The sequence below is a fragment of the Mustela nigripes genome, chromosome 7 (assembly GCF_022355385.1).
Source record: "Mustela nigripes isolate SB6536 chromosome 7, MUSNIG.SB6536, whole genome shotgun sequence".
NCBI lineage: Eukaryota > Metazoa > Chordata > Mammalia > Carnivora > Mustelidae > Mustela > Mustela nigripes.
In genome coordinates, this window is record NC_081563.1 from 26,055,417 (window position 1) to 26,078,781 (window position 23,365).

A 23,365-nucleotide genomic window follows, 5' to 3' on the forward strand; every position below is an offset into this window, starting at 1 on the left:
TAGGCTTAGGTCATGATCCCTGGGTCCTGGGATCAAGGTGTGTCTGGGCTTCCTGCTCAGTCAGGAACCTGTTTCTCCCACTCCCTCTGCCGTACTCCCTTCTTGTATGGTCTCTCTCTCAAGTAAATATAATCTTAAAAAAAAAAAAAAGATAAATTACAAGTTGAGGAGAAATGTTTATAAGACTTACATAGACAAATGACTAATTTCCTTAATAAAAAAATATTAACTAGTTATTTAAAATGTTCAAAGGATATATAAGGGCAATTATGTATTATGTAATATGTAATAGTAAAAGAATATAATTAAAGTGAGCAGGGGATATAAATGAGCAATCCAAGAGGGGAGAAATGATTTAAAAATAAGACCAATGCATATGTACAAATGTACAAATTCATTTGTGATTAAATGCAGTTTAAACAGTAGCAACATTGGCCCCTCTGATTGCCTAAACTTAAAAAGATTGGTAATATCCAGTGTTAGTTCAGATTATGTGCAGATCTGATTTAACTGATAAACATGAGCATGGCTGTCTAAATTGCTGAAATATTGAAATGCATGCTAGCATTGGTAAGTAGTATTACTTTACTACATTAGCACTGAAGTTAATTAGGTAAATCCTGGTAAAGATTTATTAGTCCTATTGTGACATTCATTGGTAATGGACCTTTTGTTGTAATGGCATAGGAGAAACATTTGCAACATTTTTGGCATGGTCTTTGTCTTGGTAAATAATGTTGCTACATTTTGCTTGACCTGTGAAACTTTTCATGCCCCAGCAATTGCTACTTCTAAATAGTTTGGTTTTAATTTGGTTTTACTTTTAGTGCGTTGTAATTCTTAGGCGAGAAGTAAATACATTTAGTATTTTAAAATAGGAGAATTTATGGGGCGCCTGGGTGGCTCAGTGGATTGAGGCCTCTGCCTTCGGCTCAGGTCATTATCCCAGGGTCCTGGGATCGAGCCCCGCATCGGGCTCTCTGCTTAGCGGGGAGCCTGCTTTCTTCTCTCCACCCCCCCCCACCTCTCTGCCTACTTGTTATCTCTATCTGTCAAATAAATAAAGTCTTTTTAAAAAAATAGGAGAATTTATAACAAAATATAAATAATGGATACCCCAAAACTTTTTGACACTGGAACATGTGCATATCCTGTGGCCCAGCAATTCCGTATGCACACCAACACATGAATTCAGCACTGTGTGATGGAACTTGGCACAATGATGGAAGTAGTCTATAGTCTTTGTTATCTACACAGCAGGTGTGTGGGTTTTGAGTACTTGGAATGTGACTAAATCAACTGAGAAAGTTACTATTATTTTTTTGAGTAAGCTCTCTGCCCAACATGAGCACTTGAACTCACGACCTTTAGATCAAGAGTCCCATGCTCTACCTACTGAATCAGGCAGGAGCCCCTCATCTTCAACTTAATTTTATTTAAACTTAAGGAGCACCTGTGGTTATTAGGTACTATATTGGTCAAAGTAAGTATAACAGCACCATTAATAACACACAAAACTGGAAACAACACAAATAGACACATTCTGGCACTCTCACACAATAGAATATAATTAGATTGAAAGGTCTAGAACTACATGTGAAATCACAGATGAGTTCAAAAACTGAATGCTTAGCCAAAGAAGCCAAACACAAAATAATACATGCTTTATGGTTCTATTTATGTAAAGTACAAAAACAGGATGTTGGTTACTCTCTGGTGGGGAGGAAGTGACTGAAAGAGGGTTCAGGATTTAGGCATCTAGGATGCTGTTCTATTTCTTAATCTGGGTGGTAATTATATGGGTGTGTTCAGTTTGTGAAAATTTATCAAGCTGTACACTTGTAACATGCATACTTGTTTTTAAAGATTTTATTTATTCATTTGACAGACAGTGAGAGAGAGAACACAAGCAGGGGGAATGGGAGAGGGAGCAGCAGGCTTCCCACTAAGCAGGGAGCCCGATGTGGGGCTCAATCCCAGGACCCTGGGATCATGACCTGGGCCGAAGGCAGACACCTGATGACTGAGCCACCCAGGCACCCCACATGCATACTTTCTATAAGGATACTGTGTTTGAACCTTGTAAATTGGAGAGGGGGGGGAGAAACACCCAGAAAGAAGTGTCAGCAAAATGTTGGTAAGCTTCTTAACATTTCTTTTAAATGTCATAAATGTTCACGTTCTAAAACTGTGGAAAAATATGATAATGAACTTTAGCTTAGAACATTTCTTGAAACATCCTGAAATGTCTTTGGATACTGTGTAAGAATTAATATAAAATAAAACAAGTGATTTTCATTTCTGAAATGAAAACACGACTTTTTGCAGGTGATGTGAAGGATGAATGCAAACAGTGATCAGAAATGTGCTGAAGTTGGAAAGTGCTAACTCAGACTTCAACCAAAAAGCAATCATTCTTGCTTAAAGCTCATAGTTCAAAGATTTGCAGTCATCAATGAGAAGATTAAAAAGACCATATATCATTTTCAACAATAAGGAATTTGAAGTAGTGTTTTATATAAGTTTCACCTGAGAGTTCCAATTGATCAAAGAAAAAATATTTTAAAAGTACCATTCACATTGTTAATACCAACTACTGTGTGCTAATGTTAAGTACAAAGAAGAAATTTTAGGCATGAAATGTTTAATAAAACTTATTAATACAGACTTTGTAATTTAGACTTATGGTCTCACTTATAAAACATATCTGACAAAAAGAAGAATGTAAATTTCAATCATTACCTCAAAGCTTCAATTGTTACACATAAAAGTGTCTCTGTAATTTACTTAAAAGGCAAAATATCACATTTTTAAAATAGTTTAATGGCTTTCATTGCTGCTGTGGAGCTGAAAGTAACATTTGGGGGAAAATACCAAACTTTATTGTAGGCGTTCCAAGGAATATGATTCCAATAAGAACTATATTGCATTTTGAACAGACAGTATTATGAAATGCTAGAGAAGAAATCCGAAATTATAGCCAAAGTTTAGAAAAACTTCTAGGTGTCTTAAATTGGCAAAAGTCAGTACACTTGAGTATGTCTAAATAATGCAGTAAAGATATAAAAAAAGAATCACTTTATTTTCCCAATAAACTGTATATTTACTATCATAAATTTACAAACAAAGGTAAAATTTTCTGAGAAAGTTAATATCAGAAGAGCTCAGAATTATGATAATAATGGTAATTGGATTTACGTTTTGGCTTCAAAGGCAGGCTATAGTTTCAGAACTACAAAGGTGATTTGAAAATCATACCAAGCCTCGCTTGGTTTCTTTATTCGAAATCTGGAAATCAGAGCAAACATTTAGAATATGAATATATTTTTTAAGATTTTATTTATTTATTTATTTATTTGACAGAGATCACAAATAGGCAGAGAGAGGAGGAAGCAGGCTCCCTGCTGAGCAGAATGCCGGATGCAGCTCCATCCAGGATCGTGGTATCATGTCCCGAGCCGAAAGCAGAGGCTTTAACCCACTGAACCACCCAGGCGCCCCTGGATGGTTCCCCTGGATGGTTCTAAAAATATGAAAATATTTTTAGAAATTTGGCCTTACTGGGTAGCTGGGTGGTTCAGTCGTTGAGCATCTGCCTTCAGCTCAGGTCATGATCCCAGGGTCCTGGGATTAAGTCAGGGTCCCTGCTTGGCGGGAAGCCTGCTTCTCCCTCTCCCACTCCCCCTGCTTATGTTCCCTCTCTCTCTGTCAAATAAAAAAAATAAAATCTTAAAAAAAAAAAAAGAAATTTGGCCTTACTAAAAGATATTTGATCAAACATTATTTGGGGGTTTTCTATGAGTGTTTTGGATGAGATTAATATTCAAATAAGTAGACCGAGTAAAACAGATTGCCCTCCATAAGGTGAGTGGGCGTCAACCTGAAGACCTGAATACAACAAAAAAGCTGACCCTCCTTCCCACCCCCCAAGAGAGAAATTCCTCATGGCTGACTGCCTTCGAGCTGGAACATCTTTTTTTTTCCTGCCTCTGGACTCAACTCTTCCTGGGTTTCAAGCCTGCCAGCATCTGGACTGGAACTCTCCTGCATCTCCAGCCTGCCTACTTAACCTGCGTATCTTTGGACTTGTCAGCCTCTAACCATGTGAGCTAATTCCTTATAATAAAATTCTTTGCATATGTATTATACATATATATATTTATACATTTATATATTTACTATTGGTTCTATTTCTCTGGAGAACCCCAATATGCTTTCTTTCCTGTTCATAGTCTTAAAACATGGATTTTTAAAGTAACTTTTGTACAATCTTATTCTAAGTATACTTTAGTGTTCATTGATTTTCAGAAACCTATATTAGAGAAAATAGTTATATAACATTTACCTTTTTAAAGCATAGGGAATGCAAATCTTTCTGTAAGTGTGTTATCATACTTGTGAACAGCTTGTCACAGAATATGGTTACCTGAAAGCTCCACTCACTCCTGAGTATTTTTTGGCTACTTACTGTTCCTCAAACCTGGATGTTTTCTAACTGGCACACAGTGGGATTTCTTTCTCTCTGGTCATCTGACTCTCGGAAGTCTGGCTTCAGTTGGCTACGGGGTTTATTTTTTGGAAGCTGAATCACAGCGATGCCCAGCTGATTGGTTTATCTAACACGTTGGTTACACAAGTTCTCTTATTATGAACCTAAATTTTCTTGTTTTACTATTGGTCTGGCCTGGTGCTTTGGAGGTTATTTTCTTCCCTTGAGAAACTAGGAAAAAGAGACTCCTAGCTGTTTCCTTCCTGTTACCTTCTAAGTGTGCACTATCTTCTCTGTATTTGGACCTTTTCCTAATAATCTCCAGCCTTTGCTTATTCAGTGTGGTAGCTCTCTAATACTAATTTAATGTGTATTCATTAAGGTGCAAGAAACATCATATTTCTCTGTTTTTCTAAATTAAATCTAACCTTGAGCTTCCTCAGGCCTGGCTAAAGGACTTCCAGTATGGGTGGAATATGGGATTTTCTAACCCCTTCACTGGATCTTACGAGAACCCCTGATCTTACTGGCTGCCAAGGATCTTTCTTCTGTGGTTTTTTGAGTTTTCCATTGTTCCCATTGCTTCTTTTAGAGAATGCTGTTGTTGGGGGGTGGTCGTTCATCAGGCCCTGTTGCTCTGAAAAGTTCATCAAATGCCCTCACTGCCATCTTCCCACTGACCACAGGCTGGCACAGCACAGAAACCTCCACTTTGCTCTCAGGGCCCTGCACTTATGCCAGCCTTGGCCACTCTGGACACAGACACATTAAAGAGACACATCCAAACCTCTTTTCTTCTTCTTCTTCTTCTTCTTTTTTTGGAAGTGGAAAGGGCCACAGGGAGAAGGAGAGATCATCTTAAGCAGGTTCCACACCCAGGGTGTGCTCAGTGTGGGGCTCGATCTCACAACCCTGAGATCATGACCTGAGCCAGAATCAAGAGTCAGATACTTAACCAAGGTGTCCTGACACATCCAGCCCTCTTAAGAAAACTCCCCCAAACCCAATCCCTTTCCCAGTCCCTGGGACTCCTTTTATTCTAACCAGGCTACTCCTTTTTCCATCCCAAGCACCAGATCTTCCACATCCCTGTTCCATCGTCATCACCAGGTTAATTCCTTTTCAACAAAGTACTGGAAGAATTTTCTTCCATGACAACCCCTGAAATACAAAGGAGCTGCATCATACCCCACTCTCTACAAATAACCAGTGGGGAAGAACCCCAATTCTGGAACATAAAGTCTTGATTGGAAAATAGGTGATACCTCTCTATCAAAATGATGAAATACGTTTCTATCATGAGAAGTTAGTCAGGAAAATAAGACAAAGGTGATGTTTCTTTTAAATATACTATGAGACATAGACAAAAAAAGATGTGCACATTAATGTAATCAGCACCTGTGTTAAAAAAAAAAAAATACAGGGTCCTGGGTGGTTCTGCCTTCAGCTCAGGTCATGATCACGAGGTTCTGGGATTGAACCCCATGTCGGGATCCCTGCTCAACGGGGAGCCTGCTTCTCCCTCTCCCTCTGCTCCTCCCTCTGCTTGTGCTTTCTCTCACGCTCTCTCCCACTATGTCAAATAAATTAAAAATCTTTTAAAAAAATAAAAACTAAAGTTTAAGAAGTAAAGCATTACTAACAGTTTGTATTCCATAATCATATTTTCCTTACTTTTCCTCCCAACAGAAATGAAGACTCTTCCTAAATTTTGTGGTTCTCATTTCCATGCATTTCGTTACAATTTTACTACATATGTATGTATCCTTGAGCAGTGTATGTATGATTGTTTTGTGTGTTTTAAGTTTGTATGTTGGTAGTATCTTCGGGTGCGTATTCCTCTGCATCCAGCTTCATCTGTGGGGAGACAGCTGCAGATTCACATTTTCGCTGCTGTAGAGAATTTCCTTGAATGAGTAAACCACATCCTACTCACCCTTTCTCCAGTGGATGGGGTAGCTTGTAACCAAGTATGTATTACTAGGTATTACATACGATGTAGCTATGAACATTCTTTTCCATAGTGCCTTGTTGACTGAAGGAACATTTCTCTACAGGAAACTTGACCTAGGAGTAGAATTGCTGGATCCTAGGGCATGAACACCTAATTCATTATCAGCCGTAAATTGGTCTCCATAGTTGAGACGCCCATACACCAGCTTACCTTTTGCTTCACATCTTTACCAATGCTTAACATGTCCAGAATTCTTAGCTTTTGCCAATGTAATGGTATTTCATTGTGGTTTTAATGTCCCTGATTACCAATGAAGTGGAGCATTTTTCATATGCTTGTTAGCTGTTCTGGTTTCCTATTCTGTAAAGGGCTCTTGTGCTTGATCATACTCTCTGTCGTCATCATCATTATTGTTATTTTACAATATTGGGTTGTCTTTTTTTGATACTGATTTATAGGAGTTCTTTATGTGTTCAAGAAATTAATTCCTTGGGGCGCCTGGGTGGCTCAGTCAGTTAAGCCTCTGCCTTTGGCTCAAGTCATGATCTCAGGGTCCTGGGATCAAACCAGGCATCGGGCTTTCTGCTCGGCAGGGAATCTGCTTCTCCCTCTCCCTCTGCCCCCTCCCCCGACTTGTGTGCATGCTCTTTCCTTCTCTCAAATAAATAAAAATGTTAAAAAAAAAAAACAACGAATTCCTTGTCGTTGGCTTACATTTGCAAGTATATTCTTCCAATCTGCAGCTTGTCTTTTTATTTTGCTTATGGCATATTTGAATGTATAGAATTTTAAAACTTTAGTATAGTTAAATGTCAGTTTTCTTTCATGTGTGCTTTAATCTTGTTCTAAAAGACAACTCTTTTGGGGGAGCCTGGGTTGCTTAGTCGGTTGGGTGTCTGCCTTTGGCTCGGGTCATGATCTCAGGGTCCTGGGATCTAGCCCCACATTGAGCTCCCTGTTCAGTGGAGAGTCTGCTTCTCTCTCTCTCTCTGACCCTCCTCTCTGCTTCTGTGCACTCATATTCTCTCTCTCTCTCTCTCTCTTTCTGTGATAAATAAGTAAATAAAATCTTTTAAATAAAAAATAAAATTTTTCGGGCGCCTGGGTGGCTCAGTGGGTTAAGCCTCTGCCTTCAGCTCAGGTCATGATCTCAGGGTCCTGGGATCGAGTCCCGCATCGGGCTCTCTGCTCAGCAGGGAGCCTGCTTCCTCCTCTCTCTCTCTCTCTCTCTCTCTCTGCCTGCCTCTCTGCCTACTTGTGATCTGTCTCTGTCAAATAAATAAATTAAATCTTTAAAAAAAATAATAAAATTTTTCATATCACTTCCAAAGTTTAGGGTATATGTCTAATGTATGTTCAACATCGTTCCTTTTGCTGTTATAGTATCTTCCAAGGATAAATTCACACTGGTGTCATGATATAAATCTATCTTTCTGATCATAATTCAGCTTGGCTTACAAGTCATTCTTTTTTTTTTTTAAGATTTTATTTATTTATTTGACAGACAGAGATCACAAGTAGGCAGAGAGGCAGGCAGAGAGAGAGGAGGAAGCAGGCTCCCCACTGAGCAGAGAGCCCGATGTGGGACTCGATCCCAGGACCCTGGGATTATGACCTGAGCCAAAGGCAGAGGCTTTAACCCACTGAGCCACCCAGGAGTCCCACAAGTCATTCTTAATATTTTTGCTTCCTTTAGAGAAACATAATCATGAGCAAGGCAAATGTTCTCTGGATAGATAATAAAAACTTTCCCATATCCCACCATACAGTATTTCCCGATTCATTTTTTTTTAAAGATTTTATTTATTTATTTGACAGAGAGAAATCACAAGTAGTCAGAGAGGCAGGCAGAGAGAGAGAGGGAAGCAGGCTCCCTGCTGAGCAGAGAGCCCGATGCGGGACTCGATCCCAGGACCCTGAGATCATGACCTGAGCCGAAGGCAGCGGCTTAACCCACTGAGCCACCCAGGCGCCCCCAATTCATTTTTAAAGTAATAAATTTCTCTAAACATCCATGATCCTCTTCATGCTCCACTTTAAAAAATACACTAATCTTCTTACTTTTCCTGCATACCTTGAAGTGTGAATAAGCAGCAGGAGATGGAGCCTCGGTTTAGCCCGAGATGAAGTCTGAGCACATTTACAGGATTGCTGGACAGGCTCACCAGAAGCCCATTTCCATGAGGGCCTGCAAATGCTTAAAGGACTGAACTCATCCTTGGGGAAGAGAGAACCAGGCATAGTAAATTTAGCACAACTGCATACTTTTACTTTTTCTGAGGTAAGAGAAAATTCTGTACCAAGTCTGAAACGTGGATTTGATTCACAGGTCAACAGTACCTTCCCTACTCCCTTCTTCCCCCGATGGAAAACAGATATGACATTAAAGTCAACCCATAAGCATTTTAGATTATAAAGTATAAACTTTCTTCTCAACTCTGAGAATACTTTTATCCTCAAATATTTATGCTAAAATATTTGACCACCAGACCACCCAATTTCCAATCTCACCCTTATCACTTACCTGGGAGACATTCAGCAAGTTACTTAACTTCTGTGGCTCGGTTTCTTGAACTGTAAAATGAAAATAATAAAAGTAGTAGCTACTCTATAGGATTATAATGATCGGGAAATACTATATGGTGGGATATGATAATTAAATGATGTATGTGTATGTATGCATGTGTGTATATAAATATGTGTATGTGTATGTATGCATGTGTGTATATAAATATGTCTATTTCCCATTTGCTCATACAGCCCAGTAGCCTTGAGTGTACAAAGTATCGGGATGTTGGCTCCTAAATTCCATTCTCCATTAAAAAGAACCAAGACTCCTTGAAGAAATGGTTGCAAGGTCTGAGGCAGGGAAAATACAAGATGACCCTGGAACATCTTTTTGTGCTATGTCAAAGTCACAGGAACCTGTTTGAAGGAGCTCTCATCGACCAAATCTGGAATAGTTTGAACATCAAAAACAAACAAACAAACAAAAAGGGATATAACCTATTGAGTAAAGAACAGGGCCATGGGGTGCCTGGGTGGCTTAGTCCGTTAAGCATCCTACTCTTGATTTCAGCTCAGGCCATGCAATCAAACGCACCCCACTTTTAGAGAGTCACACTCTGTCTCTCTAAAATATCTTTTAAAAAAAGATTCTCTCTTGCCTCTCCCCCCTTGTTCTTTCTCTCTCTCTTTTAAAAAAAAAAGAACATGGCCACAATGGTAAAGTTAGAGATAAAGAGAAAGTTCATTTTTTAAAGTAGAAAGTCATGTGGAAGAAATGAGGGAATAAGAAAGCATCATTTGGCAACCATAATAGTAATAATTATGGACGCTAAAACTAGTGGATGAAAGTTTGAGGAATAATAATATTTACATAGTCTCAGACCATCTTTCCACAAGACACCTATTAAGTAAAAGGAGTAAACTAATAACTTGACAGTTGGAGAAATTTGTTTGATACCAACTTAACCAATATTAAAGGTAATGTTATTAATAGTGGGGCAAACCAATATTATATGCCTTTTGAAGCACTGATGAGAACTCAGCATCGGAAAAAAAAAAAAAAAAAGGAAAGAAAAAACCGAACAGCAACAACAAAAAACTCAACATCACTTCTGTGTATTCTTGCCAAATGACTTAGTCTGAATCTACTCATGGGGAGCTATCAGACAAGTCCAAACTGAGGGACTGTCCACAACACAACTGACCTGTGCTCTTCAAAAATATCAGTGCCATTTACCACAGAGAAAGGCTGAGAAACTGCCAGATGAATGGATGCTAAGGAAGCATGACAATTGAATGCACACATAGTCTCGAATGTTCTTCTGATTAAGAAGACATTTTTCGAACAAATGTTGAAACCTGAATGTTTAGATAGATTAGATAATAGTATTACATCAATTACAGTTTCTATGACTTTAGGAAAAACTCACTATTGAGGTATTTAAAGATAAAATAATAGAATGTAACTTACTGTTAAATGGTTCAAGAAAAAAATTACATATTATAGATACATATGAAGGGAATAGGGAGAAGTAAAGGTAAAATGTTAAAAATTGGTGGGGTGCCTGGGTGGATCAGTGGGTTAAAGCCTCTGCCTTTGACTCAGGTCATGATCCCGGGGTCCTGGGATCGAGCCCGCGTCAGACTCTCTGCTCAGTGAGGAGCCTGCTTCTCCTTCTCTCTCTGCCTGCATCTCTGCCTACATATGATCTCTGTCTGCCAAATTAATTAATTAATTAAATATATATAATATAATAAATTTTAAAATGTTAACAATTGGCAAATCTGGGTAAAAGATATTAAGGAGCTCTTTGTCTTATTTTTGCAACTTTTCTCTCTGAAATTGATTTATTACCTTGATTATAGTAATGGTTTCATGGGTGTATGCATATGTGCAAACTCATCAAACTATACATTAAATATGTGCAGTTTTTGTGTGTCAATTATACATCAGTAAAGGGGAAAAAATTTTAATGTATGTAAAAAAGCTTAGATATTGTCTGTCACATAAGTATATGTGGCTTTGCTGCCATTATAAGGATAGATTAGAAACCTACGGGATGTGAAGATACAAGAATGTGAGGTTAAAGATCATGAACATAAGTGGCATTCTCCTTAGATGGTCACAAGTCCCAGGAATCCCAGGACTTGTGATAGTTTATTTTAGAGTCCAACATAGCCTGTATTTTTTTCCACTTGGAAAGAATTGAAAAACATATGATCTTGAAGTGGAAAGTAAAAAATAGCTTTTTATTTGAAAAGAATGGAAAGATTTTTGTAGGCAGATGATAAGCACACCATCTGGTTAACTCAAGAGAAATCCTAGAACTTAGATTTCCACATTTTTTTTATCAGCCATGTATGGTTTAAGATAGACCCCTGTAAGCTAAAAATATCATTTTTGTTCTACCATTCATATGTTAATTGAAAATGCCATCAATTGCAGAGCTAATAATTTCATTTGTCCTCTCTAAGACTCAGAGCCCATCATGGTTTGTACTTCTCAAGTTCGGATGTGCAAGACAAATTCGTCATGTAAGCAGTAGACAAAGTTGGCACCATAGGGTCTAAAATTAAATAAGTTCTAATTTTCAAATACAATCACACTCAATGATCCTCAACCAGGTACAATTTTGCCTTTAGCGGATATTTTGCAAAGTCTGGAGACATGTTGGGGTGTCACCAGTGGGTGAAAGGAAGGTGAAAAGGGGAGGGATTATTACTGGCATCTAGTGTTAGAAATCAGAGATGCGGGGCGCCTGGGTGGCTCAGTGGGGTAAAGCCTCTGCCTTTGGCTCAGGTCATGGTCCTAGGGTTCTGGGATCGAGCCCCACATCAGGCTCTCTGCTCAGTGGGGAGCCTGCTTCCTCCTCTCTTTCTGTCTGCCTCTCTGCCTACTTGTGATCTCTCTCTGTCAAATAAATAAATAAAATCTTAAAAAAAGAGAGAGAGAGAGAGAGAAATCAGAGATTCTACTAAATAAACCTACAATCCATAGGACAGCCTCCTACAACAAAGACTTCTCTGGTCCAAAATGTCAATAGTGCCAAAGATGAGAAATCCTACACAAAGTGAATACATTTTCTAAAATGTCAAGCAGTTAAAGTGCTAGTAAGGATAATGTTTCTAGTCCCATCTTGGTATAGAATTTTATCAGCTAGTTTGTGCTTAGTACATAATAAATATTCAACATATATTTGTTTAATCAATCAAAAATTTGTGCTGCTCTTATTTTATGAATATTATTTATGGTTTTCCTCTCATTTATGTATGCACTAAAACTGGACCAGAAGTTCATTGCTAGCTACCTAGTAAGTGTCCCACCCTTGTTTCAAAATATAGCAAGGGAGAGATTTTTATATAATATTATAGATAAGGTGGGAAGTTGGGCCAGCCTGGTGGTGGGTATTGTGGAGGGCATGTATTGCATGGAGCACTGGGTACGGTGCATAAACAATGAATTCTAGTACACTGAAAAGTAATTTTGAAAATTTAAAAATTAAAAAAAATTCAGACCAAAAAAAAAAGATTATAGATAAACTAGGATACAGGAAAGTGAAGAACAAGCAATATCCAATGGAGATTGAGTATGAAAGAAAATTTTTGTGGCTTCTTGTATAATGAAAGGATTTTCAATGACATTTTAGACATGTCTTGGGAAATCTCATTTAAAACAAAAAATTCAAATGATATTCAATACATGGACAAGAATCCAGCCTTGTGGGGCACCTGGGTGGCTCAGCTGGTTAAACAGTTAACCGTCTATCTCGAGCTCAGGTCATCATCTCAAGGTCCTGGGATGGAGCCCTGCCTCGGGCTCCCCACTCAGTGGGGAGTCTGCTTCTCCCTCTCCCTCTGCCTCTCCTCTTACTTTTGCTCTCTCTCTCCCAAATAAATAAATAAATAAATAAAATCTTAAAAAAAAAAAGAATCCAGCCTTGTAAGTGTTTACATGCTGTGCAAAATTTTAAAGCTGTTAGGGCAAAACAACTTGTCCCAACAAATGAGAGAGGATAAATCTCTCCCCGTCCTCCTTTGCTTATTTTGTGCTTGAGCAAAACGAAGTAGTAGGAAGTTACTTATCACTGCTCTACTCCCCAGGAGCATAAGCTTGAAGGTGCCCCCAAATGGAGAAGCTAGGGTGTCTGGGTGACTCAGTGGGTTCAAGCCTCTGCCTTCGGCTCAGGTCATGATCCCAGGGTCCTGGCAGAGAGAGAAAGAAGAGGAAGCAGGCTCCCCGCTGAGCAGAGAGCCCGATTCAGGGCTCGATCCCAGGATCCTGAGATCATGACCTGAGCCGACGGCAGAGGATTAACCCACTGAGCCACCCAGGCACCCCCACATCTGATATGTTAAGAACAAAAATTATTATGCCCATTTGTAATTTAATGCACTTTTATTTTTATTAACAGTTTTAGGAATTAAATTAATATTTAGTAAAAAAAAAAAAAAATTAACCAGTCCAGAGGACTTACAATAAAAAGCCACGGCCCCTCTACTGCTCCTTCCCCACTCATTCCAGTACTGCTTCTCTACAGCAATTCATTTTTGTTTTCACATAGTCATCTTTATAACTAAATAATATTCCTATGTTAATATTTCCTTTTTTAAAAAATTTTTATTTATTTGACAGAGAGCACAAGCAGTGGGAGCAAAGGCAGAGAGAAAGAGAGAGAAGCAGGCTTCCTGCTGATCAAGGACCCCGATGTGGGGCTCGATCCCAGGGCCCTGAGACCATGACCCAAGCCGAAGGCAGACGCTTAACTGACTGAGACACCCTGGTGCCCCTCCTATGTTAATATTTCTTGATGTATCAATTGCAGACCTTTACTCCTACCTTTGAAAGGTAAAGATTTAACGACTTAAGCTATTCTCTCTCCCCTCCAGTTTTAGTATATTATTTTTAGTTCTTATATTGAAAGTCTTTATAACTTAAGATAAGCTACTGTTCCTTGTTCCATCAGCTTTTTTTTTTTTTTTTTTACATCGCTCTTGTCTCCCCTGTAGGTAAGACGAAGCTGTTACCACACCCACCTGTCCTTCTGTCCTTCCAACCAACCTCTGTCAGCCTCACTTTTGCTTTCTATCTTTTAATTTTATGACATCAAGGTTAATGGCAACTACATTCTCTTCTGTAACTATAAACAATATTCAGTGTTTTGTCCCTCATCAGCTCTAGACTTTGAATGGCAGTAAGCAGCGTTTGCTCTGTTATCACAATGTAAACATTACTCAGTGTGGAAACAAGTGCTGCACTAGGACAACATTTCCTGTCACGAGTCCACTTTTTGACCCCTTCCTCTACCACTTACGAGAAAATGTCCCTTTCCTTGAATTCCATCATGATCAAAATCAAGCCACATTTTAGTCTACTTCATATCTGGACCATGGCTTTCTTGAGATTTTGTTTTACTTGTTTTTCTGACAAATCTCCATTGCCTTCCTTTTTCCCTACTGAAGAGAAGACATATGTGCCTCTTTTACCCATCCATAGCATGAAATACTTCCATTCTTTGAATTCAGGGAGCCCACTGACTTATGTCCTCTGGAGATAGATGCCTTCCAAATCGGCCGCATCTTGACATTGTTCCTCACTGGAGTCATGGATAGTTACTGTGTTCTTGTATCCCATGTCTTCTTTTTGGATTTTTGTCCTTGTTTTGCTAGCACAGATTAACACATTTCACAGAGATTAATACATTTTCACAAGGATTTCTTCTCTTCTAATTTAAAACATGTCCTTGGGGCACCTGGGTGGCTCAGTGGCCTCTGCCTTCAACTCAGGTCATGATCTTAGGGTCCTGGGATCAAGTCCCACATTGGGCTCTCTGCTCAGCGGGGGGCCCCACTCCCCCCGCCCGCCACACCCCTCTCTCTGCCTGCTGCTCTGCCTACCTGAGCTCTCTCGCTCTCTGTGTCAAATAAATAAATAAAATCTTTTTAAAAATGTCCTTGATTTTCCTTTCTGAAAAAAACTTAATATGCACCCTTTTGAATTTCTTCTGGTTTAAATGTTCTCCCTTATGAATTTATCTTGCAACCCCCTTCTTACAAGATTCCTTACAAGAAAAGCACCAATATACTTTAAAAAGGTGGATTATGAATTACATAACTTGTAACAACTATTAGTTCTCTATGTGGTGGAATAATGACCCAAATAAGATGGAAAAACCTAGTATGTGTTTTTTAATTAATGTAGTTTTTAAATTAATTTTTTAAAAGATTTTATTTATTTATTTGACAGATAGAGTGCACAAGCAGGCAGAGCAGCAGGCAGAGGGAGAGGGAGAAGCAGATCCCCACTGAGCAGGGAGTGTGATGTGGGGTACAATCCCAGGACCTTGAAATCATGACCCAAGCCGAAGGCAGCCACTTAATCGACTGAGCCACCCAGGCACTTTTTTTTTTATGTGTTTTGCAACATAAAAGTTGCCACCTTTTGTAGAGGTGGAGTGTGAATTTGACCAATTTTGTCAAATTGTCTTGATTTTTAACAGTATGGAAATACTGTTATTAGGAAAATAATACAGATAAACTCAATTTAAGGGTGTACAATTTAATTATTATAGCTTTTAAAGAGAAGACCTAAATTTTAACCAGAAATTTTATTTTTTAATAATGGACATGAGATAAACTTTTATTTAGCTTAAAGAATTTAAGCATATTTTAACATTTAAAATGTTTAAAAAATATTATTTCTTATAAATATAGTGTAGAATAGGATTGATTCAAGAGCCTGGGACTGGGGCACCTGGGTGGCTCAGTGGGTTAAAGCCTCTGCCTTTGGCTCGGGTCATGATCCCAGGGTCCTGGGGAGGAGCCCTGCATTGGGCGCTCTGCTCGGTGTGATCTCTGTCTGGCAAATAAATAAATAAATAATCTTAAGGGGGGAAAAAAAAGCCTGGGACTAACAGCTGGTAAAAATCGAGGCTTTTATTTTATTTTATTTTATTTTATTTTAATTTATTTGACAGATCACAAGTAGGCAGAGAGGCCGGCAGAGAGAGAGAGGAGGAAGCAGGCTCCCCATTGAGCAGAGAGCCTGACACGGGGCTCAATCCCAGGACCGATCCCAGGACTGATCCCAGGACCCTGGGGCCATGACCTGAGCCGAAGGCAGAGGCTTTAACCCACTGAGCCACCCAGGTGCCCCAAATCGAGGCTTTTAAAAGGTGTCCATAATTTCAGAGTCTTTCCAGCAATAAGGAGTTAGTGACATTAATCAAACCTAAAAAATCTGTCAGATGGATGCAATAGATATTATAAAAATCCTGGACATCAATAGAAACTGAAATCTAAAACCCAGAGTTGGATAATAATAGTCCCCAGAGCTGAACAGTCAAGATTCATGGAGTAAATGGAAAGCAAACATCCCAGCTGCAAAGAAATAATAGAGCTAAAAAACCATTACCCAATCAGCAAAGACACTAAAGGCTTGTATGCAGAGCTGCTCTTCGAGAAATGTTTGACAACCAACTGGGAACAAAGACCAATCAGAATTGAGGCTGACCATGGCTGTGGAACCAGTGCCTAGAAGACCCTGCTGGGCAGACCATTAACTCTTGAGAGGACGTATTGGAGAGAGGGCCTGGAGGGCCTCCAGGTGGATGGGAAGTGTGAGGAAACACCGGCATGTCAGGATAGTAGCTGTGTCAGTATTTTAACCACCTGGATAGTTATGCTGGTCGTCATGGCTCCCTGCGGTGGTTTCCAGTCTGGAGCCCTTGCAGTGAGCAGAGATCCAGATAATTTTCTAATCATCTAGGCAGGAACTCAGCTTCCAAGGGATTAAGCAAAAGTCTAGTTCTTCAGAAACGAAGCGACAACTGTAGAAACTCAGCTCCAGAGGGGAGCTTATGCCCAAGGCTAAAGGACTTGGAACAAAGGTTAGAATAAGCAGCAAAGCCAGAGGACTGCTGAATTTGGGTTCTGTGTATCTTACTAGCCTGGCATCAGGTTGGAATCACAGTGAAGGGCAGGCCAGGACCATGGAGCGAAAAGGGAGTAGTAATGAGAACACCCTGGATTAGAACGTGAGGGTCCACGCACAACATTCCCGTGTACTCTATAATCTTACTGATTGTACCAGCTAGGGTTCAGTGCAGGAAACAGAAACCACTAGAGGTATCCTTTTTTTTTTTTTTTAAAGATTTTTATTTATTTGTGAGAGAATGACAGAAATAGTGACAGAGCATGAGTGGAGAGGAGAGGGAGAAGGAGGCTCCCCACTGACAAGGAGCCAGATGTGGGGTTCGATCCCAGGACCTTGGGATCCTGACCTGAGCCTAAGGCAGATGCTAACAGACGGAGCCACCCAGGTGCCTCCACTGGAGGTATCTTAAACATGAAGAGGTATATTATATATATTGAGGCGCTTGGAAAATCTTCGAAAGGGCTGAGGGAGCGTGTTCTAGGCTGGAACGTCAGAAATGCCTTCTATAGCAATATGGAACTGACTCGCCAAGGGACTGCCTTCTGAGGCCACTACTTGGAATGACTGAGTTCAGGACCACAACACCATGGAAGCAGGCTTCATAGATGCCTGATTCAGGAATCCAACATGGCTCCTGTTACCACAGTAACTGTACTTCAATCCCGAGAAAGCTGTGGGAAGACACTGGAGGTGTTGCTGTAAGATAATAAAATCTCACATTTCCATGACCTCACCTGCCGCAGAGAGGTAAGCAAAGAAGAGCAAGAAAAGAGCTCTCACCTGATTTTTGCCCTTCCAAATCTCACCTGAGTGTGTCTAGCTGACAGAGGCCATCTCACACCCAGAGTTGGGCCTGTGAAGGAGCCAGGATGGCGGGTTTTGGTGTTCTAGCCTCTCCTGTACAGGAAGGCACCCTAGAGAAGGGCAGAATGCAGGTTGAGGGAGCCAGTCCATATCATCCACTGAAATGACACACCCATTTTTAAAGTCCAAAGAAATAAGCTGAGTGGGAACAGAAGGGGCGCTTCAAGGTATCAGCTAAAGGCAAGAACTGTGCAGGGGCACCAAATTCAAGATGAAACATTTTCCTGTGGTGTTTACAATCACTATGGCCTTGATTTGCTTTTAATAGTTTGTACCTAATTGGTCAATCTTCTCCCTTCAGGACACTTACTCGATGATTTTATTTTGCTAATGGGTAATGTACCCATATGGTTCAAAATGTGAAAGTTTCACAAAGCTTTGTAGTAACTGGCCCCCAGATACTCAGTTATCCTCCTTTGAAGTAAACAGTCATAACTTTTTGTTTTTAATTATTCTAGTACAATCTGTTCTGAGTTTTTTTTTTAAGATTTTATTTATTTATTTGACAGATCACAAGTAGGCAGAGAGGCAGGCAGAGAGAGAGAAGGAAGCAGGCTCCCTGCTGAGCAGAGAGCCCAATGCAGGGCTCGATCCCAGGACCCGAGATCATGACCTGAGCTGAGGCTTTAACCCACTGAGCCACTCAGGGGCCCCTGTTCTGGATTTTTAAAGTTTATTTTTTATATGTTTTTTATTTTAATTTTTTTTTAATAGGCTCCATGCCCAGTGTGGGACTTAAACACAGGAACCTGGGATCAAGAGTCAAGTACTCTACTGACGGAGCGAGCCAGGCTACCCCCAACAATCGTATCACTTTTATATTTTTCCAGAGCTGTTTTATTCATACGTATATATGTGTATCATAGTCTCTCTCCCCCACTTTTATACAACGATGACCTTTATGTACGTTGCTGTGCCTTGTATTTTTTCTAAATCATTTCCCAGTAGATCTTGGACACTGTGTCATATCACTACAAAAAGTCCCTTTCCATGGGTCACTATCTGAGCCAAAGGCAGACACCTAACTGACTGAGCCACCCAGTCACCCCAAGTCTACTAAATTATAAAGGACAAGTTGATCATAGTGAATTGGAGGATTAAGGGGAAAGCAGTCAAGTGACCTACCCTATGACCCCGTAATTGCATTATTAGGTATTTACCCAAAGGATACAAATATACAGATTTGAAGGGCACCTGGGTGGCTGGCTCGGTGGGTTAAGCCTCTGACTTTGGCTTGGGTCATGGTCTCAGGGTCCTGGGATCAAGTCCTCCTATTGGGCTTTGTGCTTAGTGGGAAGTCTGCTTGTCCCTCTCCCCGTCCCCCCACTACTCTCTATCTCTCTAATGATAAATTAAAAATCCTTAAGAAAATGTAATTCAGGGCTCCTAGATGGCTCAATCAGTTAAGCGGCTGCTTTTGGTGCAGGTCATAATCTCAGGGTCCTGGGATCTAGTCCCACATCAGGCTCCCTGCTCCACGGGGAGTCTGCTTCTCCCTCTCCCTCTGCCTGCTGCTCCCCCTGCTTATACACTCTCTCTCTCTCAAATAAATAAATAAAATCTAAAAAAAAAATGCAATTCAAAGGGGCACATGCACCCCAATGCTTATGGCAGGGTTATTAGCAATACCCAAACTATGGAGAAAGCCCAAATATTCGATTGATGAATGGGTTAAAAAAAGGTAATCCCTGATTACCATGGGATGTACTCAGCAATCAAAAAGAATGAAATCTTGGGGCACCTGGGTGGCTCAGTGGGTTGATCCTCTGCCTTCAGCTCAGGTCATGATCTCAGGGTCCTGAGATCGAGTCCCGCATTGGGCTCTCTGATCAGCAGGGAGCCTGCTTCCTCCCTCTCTCTCTGCCTACTTGTGATCTGTCAGATAAATCCTAAAAAAAGAAAGAATGAAATCTTGCCATTTGCAATGACATAGATGGAGCTAGGGTGTATTATGCTAAGTGAAATAAGTCAGTCAGAAAAGGACAAATACCATATGATCTCATTCATATGTGGAATTTAAGAAAGAAAACAGAGGAACATATGGGAAGGGATAAAAGAAAAGGAGAGAGGAAAACAAGCTACAGGAGGCTTTTAATGATGGAGAACAAACTAAGGGCTGCTGGAGGCATATGGGAGGGGATGGGTTAGAAGGGTGATGGGTATTAAAGAGGGCACTTGCTGTGATGAGCTGGTGGTGTAGGTATGTGATGAATCACTGAGTTCTATACAGAAGGCATTATTGCACTGTATGTTCACTAAAATTTAAATAAAAATAAAATTAAGTAAATTTAATTAAATAAAATTCCTCTTTTCAGGACAATTTACCAATATCTATAAAAGCAAGTACTACTGGGGGTGTCTGGGTGGGGTCGTTTGGGCATTTGACTCGGTTTCAGCTAGGTCATGATTTTGGGGTCATGACATTGAGCCACATGTCAGGTTCTGTGCTCAGCGTGGAGTCTACTGGAGTGTCTTTCCCTCTCCCTTTCCCTCCTCCTCTGCCCCTCCTTCCACTCACTCTCCCTCTCTCTCAATTAAATAAGTAAAATATTTTTAAAAAATGCATGTACAGGGGGCGCCTGGGTGGCTCAGTGGTTAAGCCGCTGCCTTCGGCTCAGGTCATGATCTCAGGGTCCTGGGATCGAGTCCCGCATCGGGCTCTCTGCTCAGCAGGGAGCCTGCTTCCTCCTCTCTCTCTCTCTCTGCCTGCCTCTCTGCCTACTTGTGATTTCTCTCTGTCAAATAAATAAATAAAATCTTTAAAAAAAAAAAATGCATGTACAGGGACGCCTGGGTGGCTCAGTGGGTTAAAGCCTCTGCCTTCGGCTCAGGTCATGATTTCAGGGTCCTGGGATCGAGCCCCACATCAGGCTCTCTGCTCAGCTCTCTCTGTGCCTGCCTCTCTGCCTACTTGTGATCTCTGTCTGTCAAATAAATAAACAAAATCTTTTTAAAAAATGCATGTACACTTCACACAACAATTCTACTGGAATCACTGAAATATCTAGGAAGAGGGTCTGTTAAAAAAATTATGGTGTGTAGAGCCAATGACATACTGTTAGTTGTATAAAAGAACAAGAAAGTTGTTCATAAACTGATACAGAAAAACTTACTAGAGACATCATTAAGCAAAAGAAGCAAAGTGCAGATAACTATATAGAATATGTTAATTGTGGGCGCCTGGGTGGCTCAGTTCGTTAAGCGACTGCCTTCAGCTCAGATCATGATTCTGGAGTCCTGGGAGTCCCGCATCGGGCTCCCAGTTCCACGGGGAGTTTGCTTCTCCCTCTGACCTTCTCTTCGCTCATACTCTCTCTGTCTCTCTCTCTCTCTCTCTCTCAAAAAAAAATATATATATGTTAATTGTGTAATAATAAAGAGAAGGACAATATATACTATGTAATATATATTGCATTTTATTGTAAATGAATGTTTACAATTCCTAGAATGACACAAAACTCATAATGGTGGTTAACTGTTAGTGGGAAGGAAGGAAAGGACAGGCAAATGGAACACAGAAGGGAGGGGGGAAGAGGGTGGGGGGTGAGGAAGGGAGCAGAAGGAACAATTTTTTAAAGACAAAGTATAAAATAAAATGAGTAAAATAGTCCAGAAGCATAATATACTGAAAATCCCATATCCTTTTGAAAACTCTCAAAATTCCTATGGTTCCCATATATTTTCCAGTTGCATCTGTCTTCAAGTTCTGCTGACTTCTCTTTTTCTTCTATTTTACCTCCCATGCAATGTTGTCCCTTTGCAATCCTGCGTCACACTGTGCTGCCATCCTGATTCATCCAGTCCCCAAAGCACCACACAAGGCTTCTTGTAGCACATTATGGTCCACAAACAACCTCAGTTTAGATCTTGTTCTTTTTAAAAAATTAGCATATAATGTATTATTTGTGTCAGGAGTACAGGTCTGTGATTCATCAGTCTTACATCACACCCAGTGCTCACCACAACATGTACTGTCCCCAGTGTCCATCACCCAGCCACCGCAGCCCCCCCCCCCCCCCCTCCACTCCTGCAACCCTCAATTTGTTTCCTAAGATTAAGAGTCTCTTTTGGTTTGTCTCCCTCTCTGGTTTCCATCTTCTTTCATTTTTACTTCTCTTCCGCTATGTAGATCTTGTTCTTAAATTCCCGTCAGTCACTCCCTCTGCATAACTACCTCTCCATAGTCCTGGGTACTTGTACTGGGTACTTAGTTTCCTCTTTGATCTTCTCCCCTGTTCTCTAGTGTCCCTCCCCAAATTTCTGTGAATGTCTTAAGTCAAAGCAATGTGGATGTCTCTTTGCCTTTCAGTCCGACCTAGGCCTCTCTACCAGCCAACCAAAAGTGTGTTAGTTGTTGTTGTTGTTGGTGGTGGTGGTGGTGGTGTGTGTGTGTGTGTGTGTGTGTGTGTGTGTGTGTGTGTGTATGCATGTTAGATTTTTATTTTGAAAAAATTTTAGATTTAGCATTGAGGTTGCAAAAATAATACAGAAAGTTCCTGAATACCTATTACCCAGTTTTCCCTAGTGTTAATGTCTTGAATAACTATAGTACATTTATCAAAAACAGGAACTAACATGAGTACAACACTATAAACTGAAACATTATTTGGATTTCATCAGATTTTCCATTGATGCCCTTTTTTGTTCCAGGATCCAATTCCAGATCCCACATTACATTTAGGTATCATGTCTTCTTAAGTCTTCTCTCACACTTTCTCAGTCTTTCCTTGTCCTCAAGACCTTGAAACTTCTGGGAGTCCTGGGTGGCTCAGTCAGTTAAGCATCTGCCTTCTGCTCAGATCATGATCCCAGAGTCCTCAGATCAAGCCCCACATGGGCTCCCTGAACCTGCTTCTCCCTCTCTCTCTGCTGCTTCCCCTGCCTGCTTGTGGGTTCTCTATTTCTCTGTCAAACAAACAAACAAAAAAATCATAAAAAAAAGACCTTGAAACTTTTGAAGAGTACTGGAACTTGTGAAGTGTACAGTCATTTTGTAGCATGACCTTTACTTCAGATCTGATATTTCCCTCATGATTAGATTGAGGCTATGAATTTTTAGCAAAAAATTTCAAGTGATGCACTTCCTTTGCAGGGTACATAACGTTAATGTACAAAGTATTTTCAGAATTACTAACCCATACACTTTTGAAAAACAACTTTACTAACTAGCCAGGGTATATAGTACCTGGTGCAGTTCTTTTTTTCTTTAACTTTACAGTATACAGTCAAAATACTGGTTTCCAAATTTACTTGGGTTAGTTCTTTTCTACTGCACTCTCTGCAGTGTGCTTATGTTATTGATTCATAATACACACAGGGTCATTTTTTATAATTTATATTCCATTTTGGGTTTCCCTCACAGTCTGGCTGAAAAAATTTTTAAATTTACATTAAGATGTGTTTTTAGGGCGCCTGGGCAGCTCAGCTGGTTAAGCCGTGAGTCTGCTGCTCCCACTGCCTGGTGCTGCCCCTGCTTGTGCTTATCCTCTCTCCGATTAAAAAAAAAAAAAAAGATGGTTTGTTTTTTTTTTAAATATTTTATTTATTTATTTGAGAGAGAGACAGTGAGAGAGAGCATGAGCGAGGAGAAGGTCAGAGAGAGAAGCAGACTCCCCAC

At 40.2% G+C, this 23,365-nt stretch overlaps 1 protein-coding gene and 1 long non-coding RNA gene across 2 annotated transcripts in view; one reads left to right on the plus strand and one right to left on the minus strand.

Moving 5' to 3' along the window:
* YIPF4 (Yip1 domain family member 4) overlaps positions 1 to 4,148 on the plus strand; it is a 41,372-nt gene extending 37,224 nt beyond the window's left edge. Inside the window, exon 6 of the mRNA XM_059405406.1 lies at positions 2,329 to 4,148. Coding sequence (XP_059261389.1) covers positions 2,329 to 2,337 — 9 coding nt within the window. The 3' untranslated portion in view covers positions 2,338 to 4,148. The remainder of the gene's footprint in view (positions 1 to 2,328) is intronic.
* The window catches only part of LOC132021269 (uncharacterized), a 40,593-nt gene that overhangs the window by 6,721 nt on the left and 10,507 nt on the right, over positions 1 to 23,365 (minus strand). Inside the window, exon 2 of the long non-coding RNA XR_009405280.1 lies at positions 8,968 to 9,017. This is a non-coding gene — a long non-coding RNA (uncharacterized LOC132021269). The remainder of the gene's footprint in view (positions 1 to 8,967; positions 9,018 to 23,365) is intronic.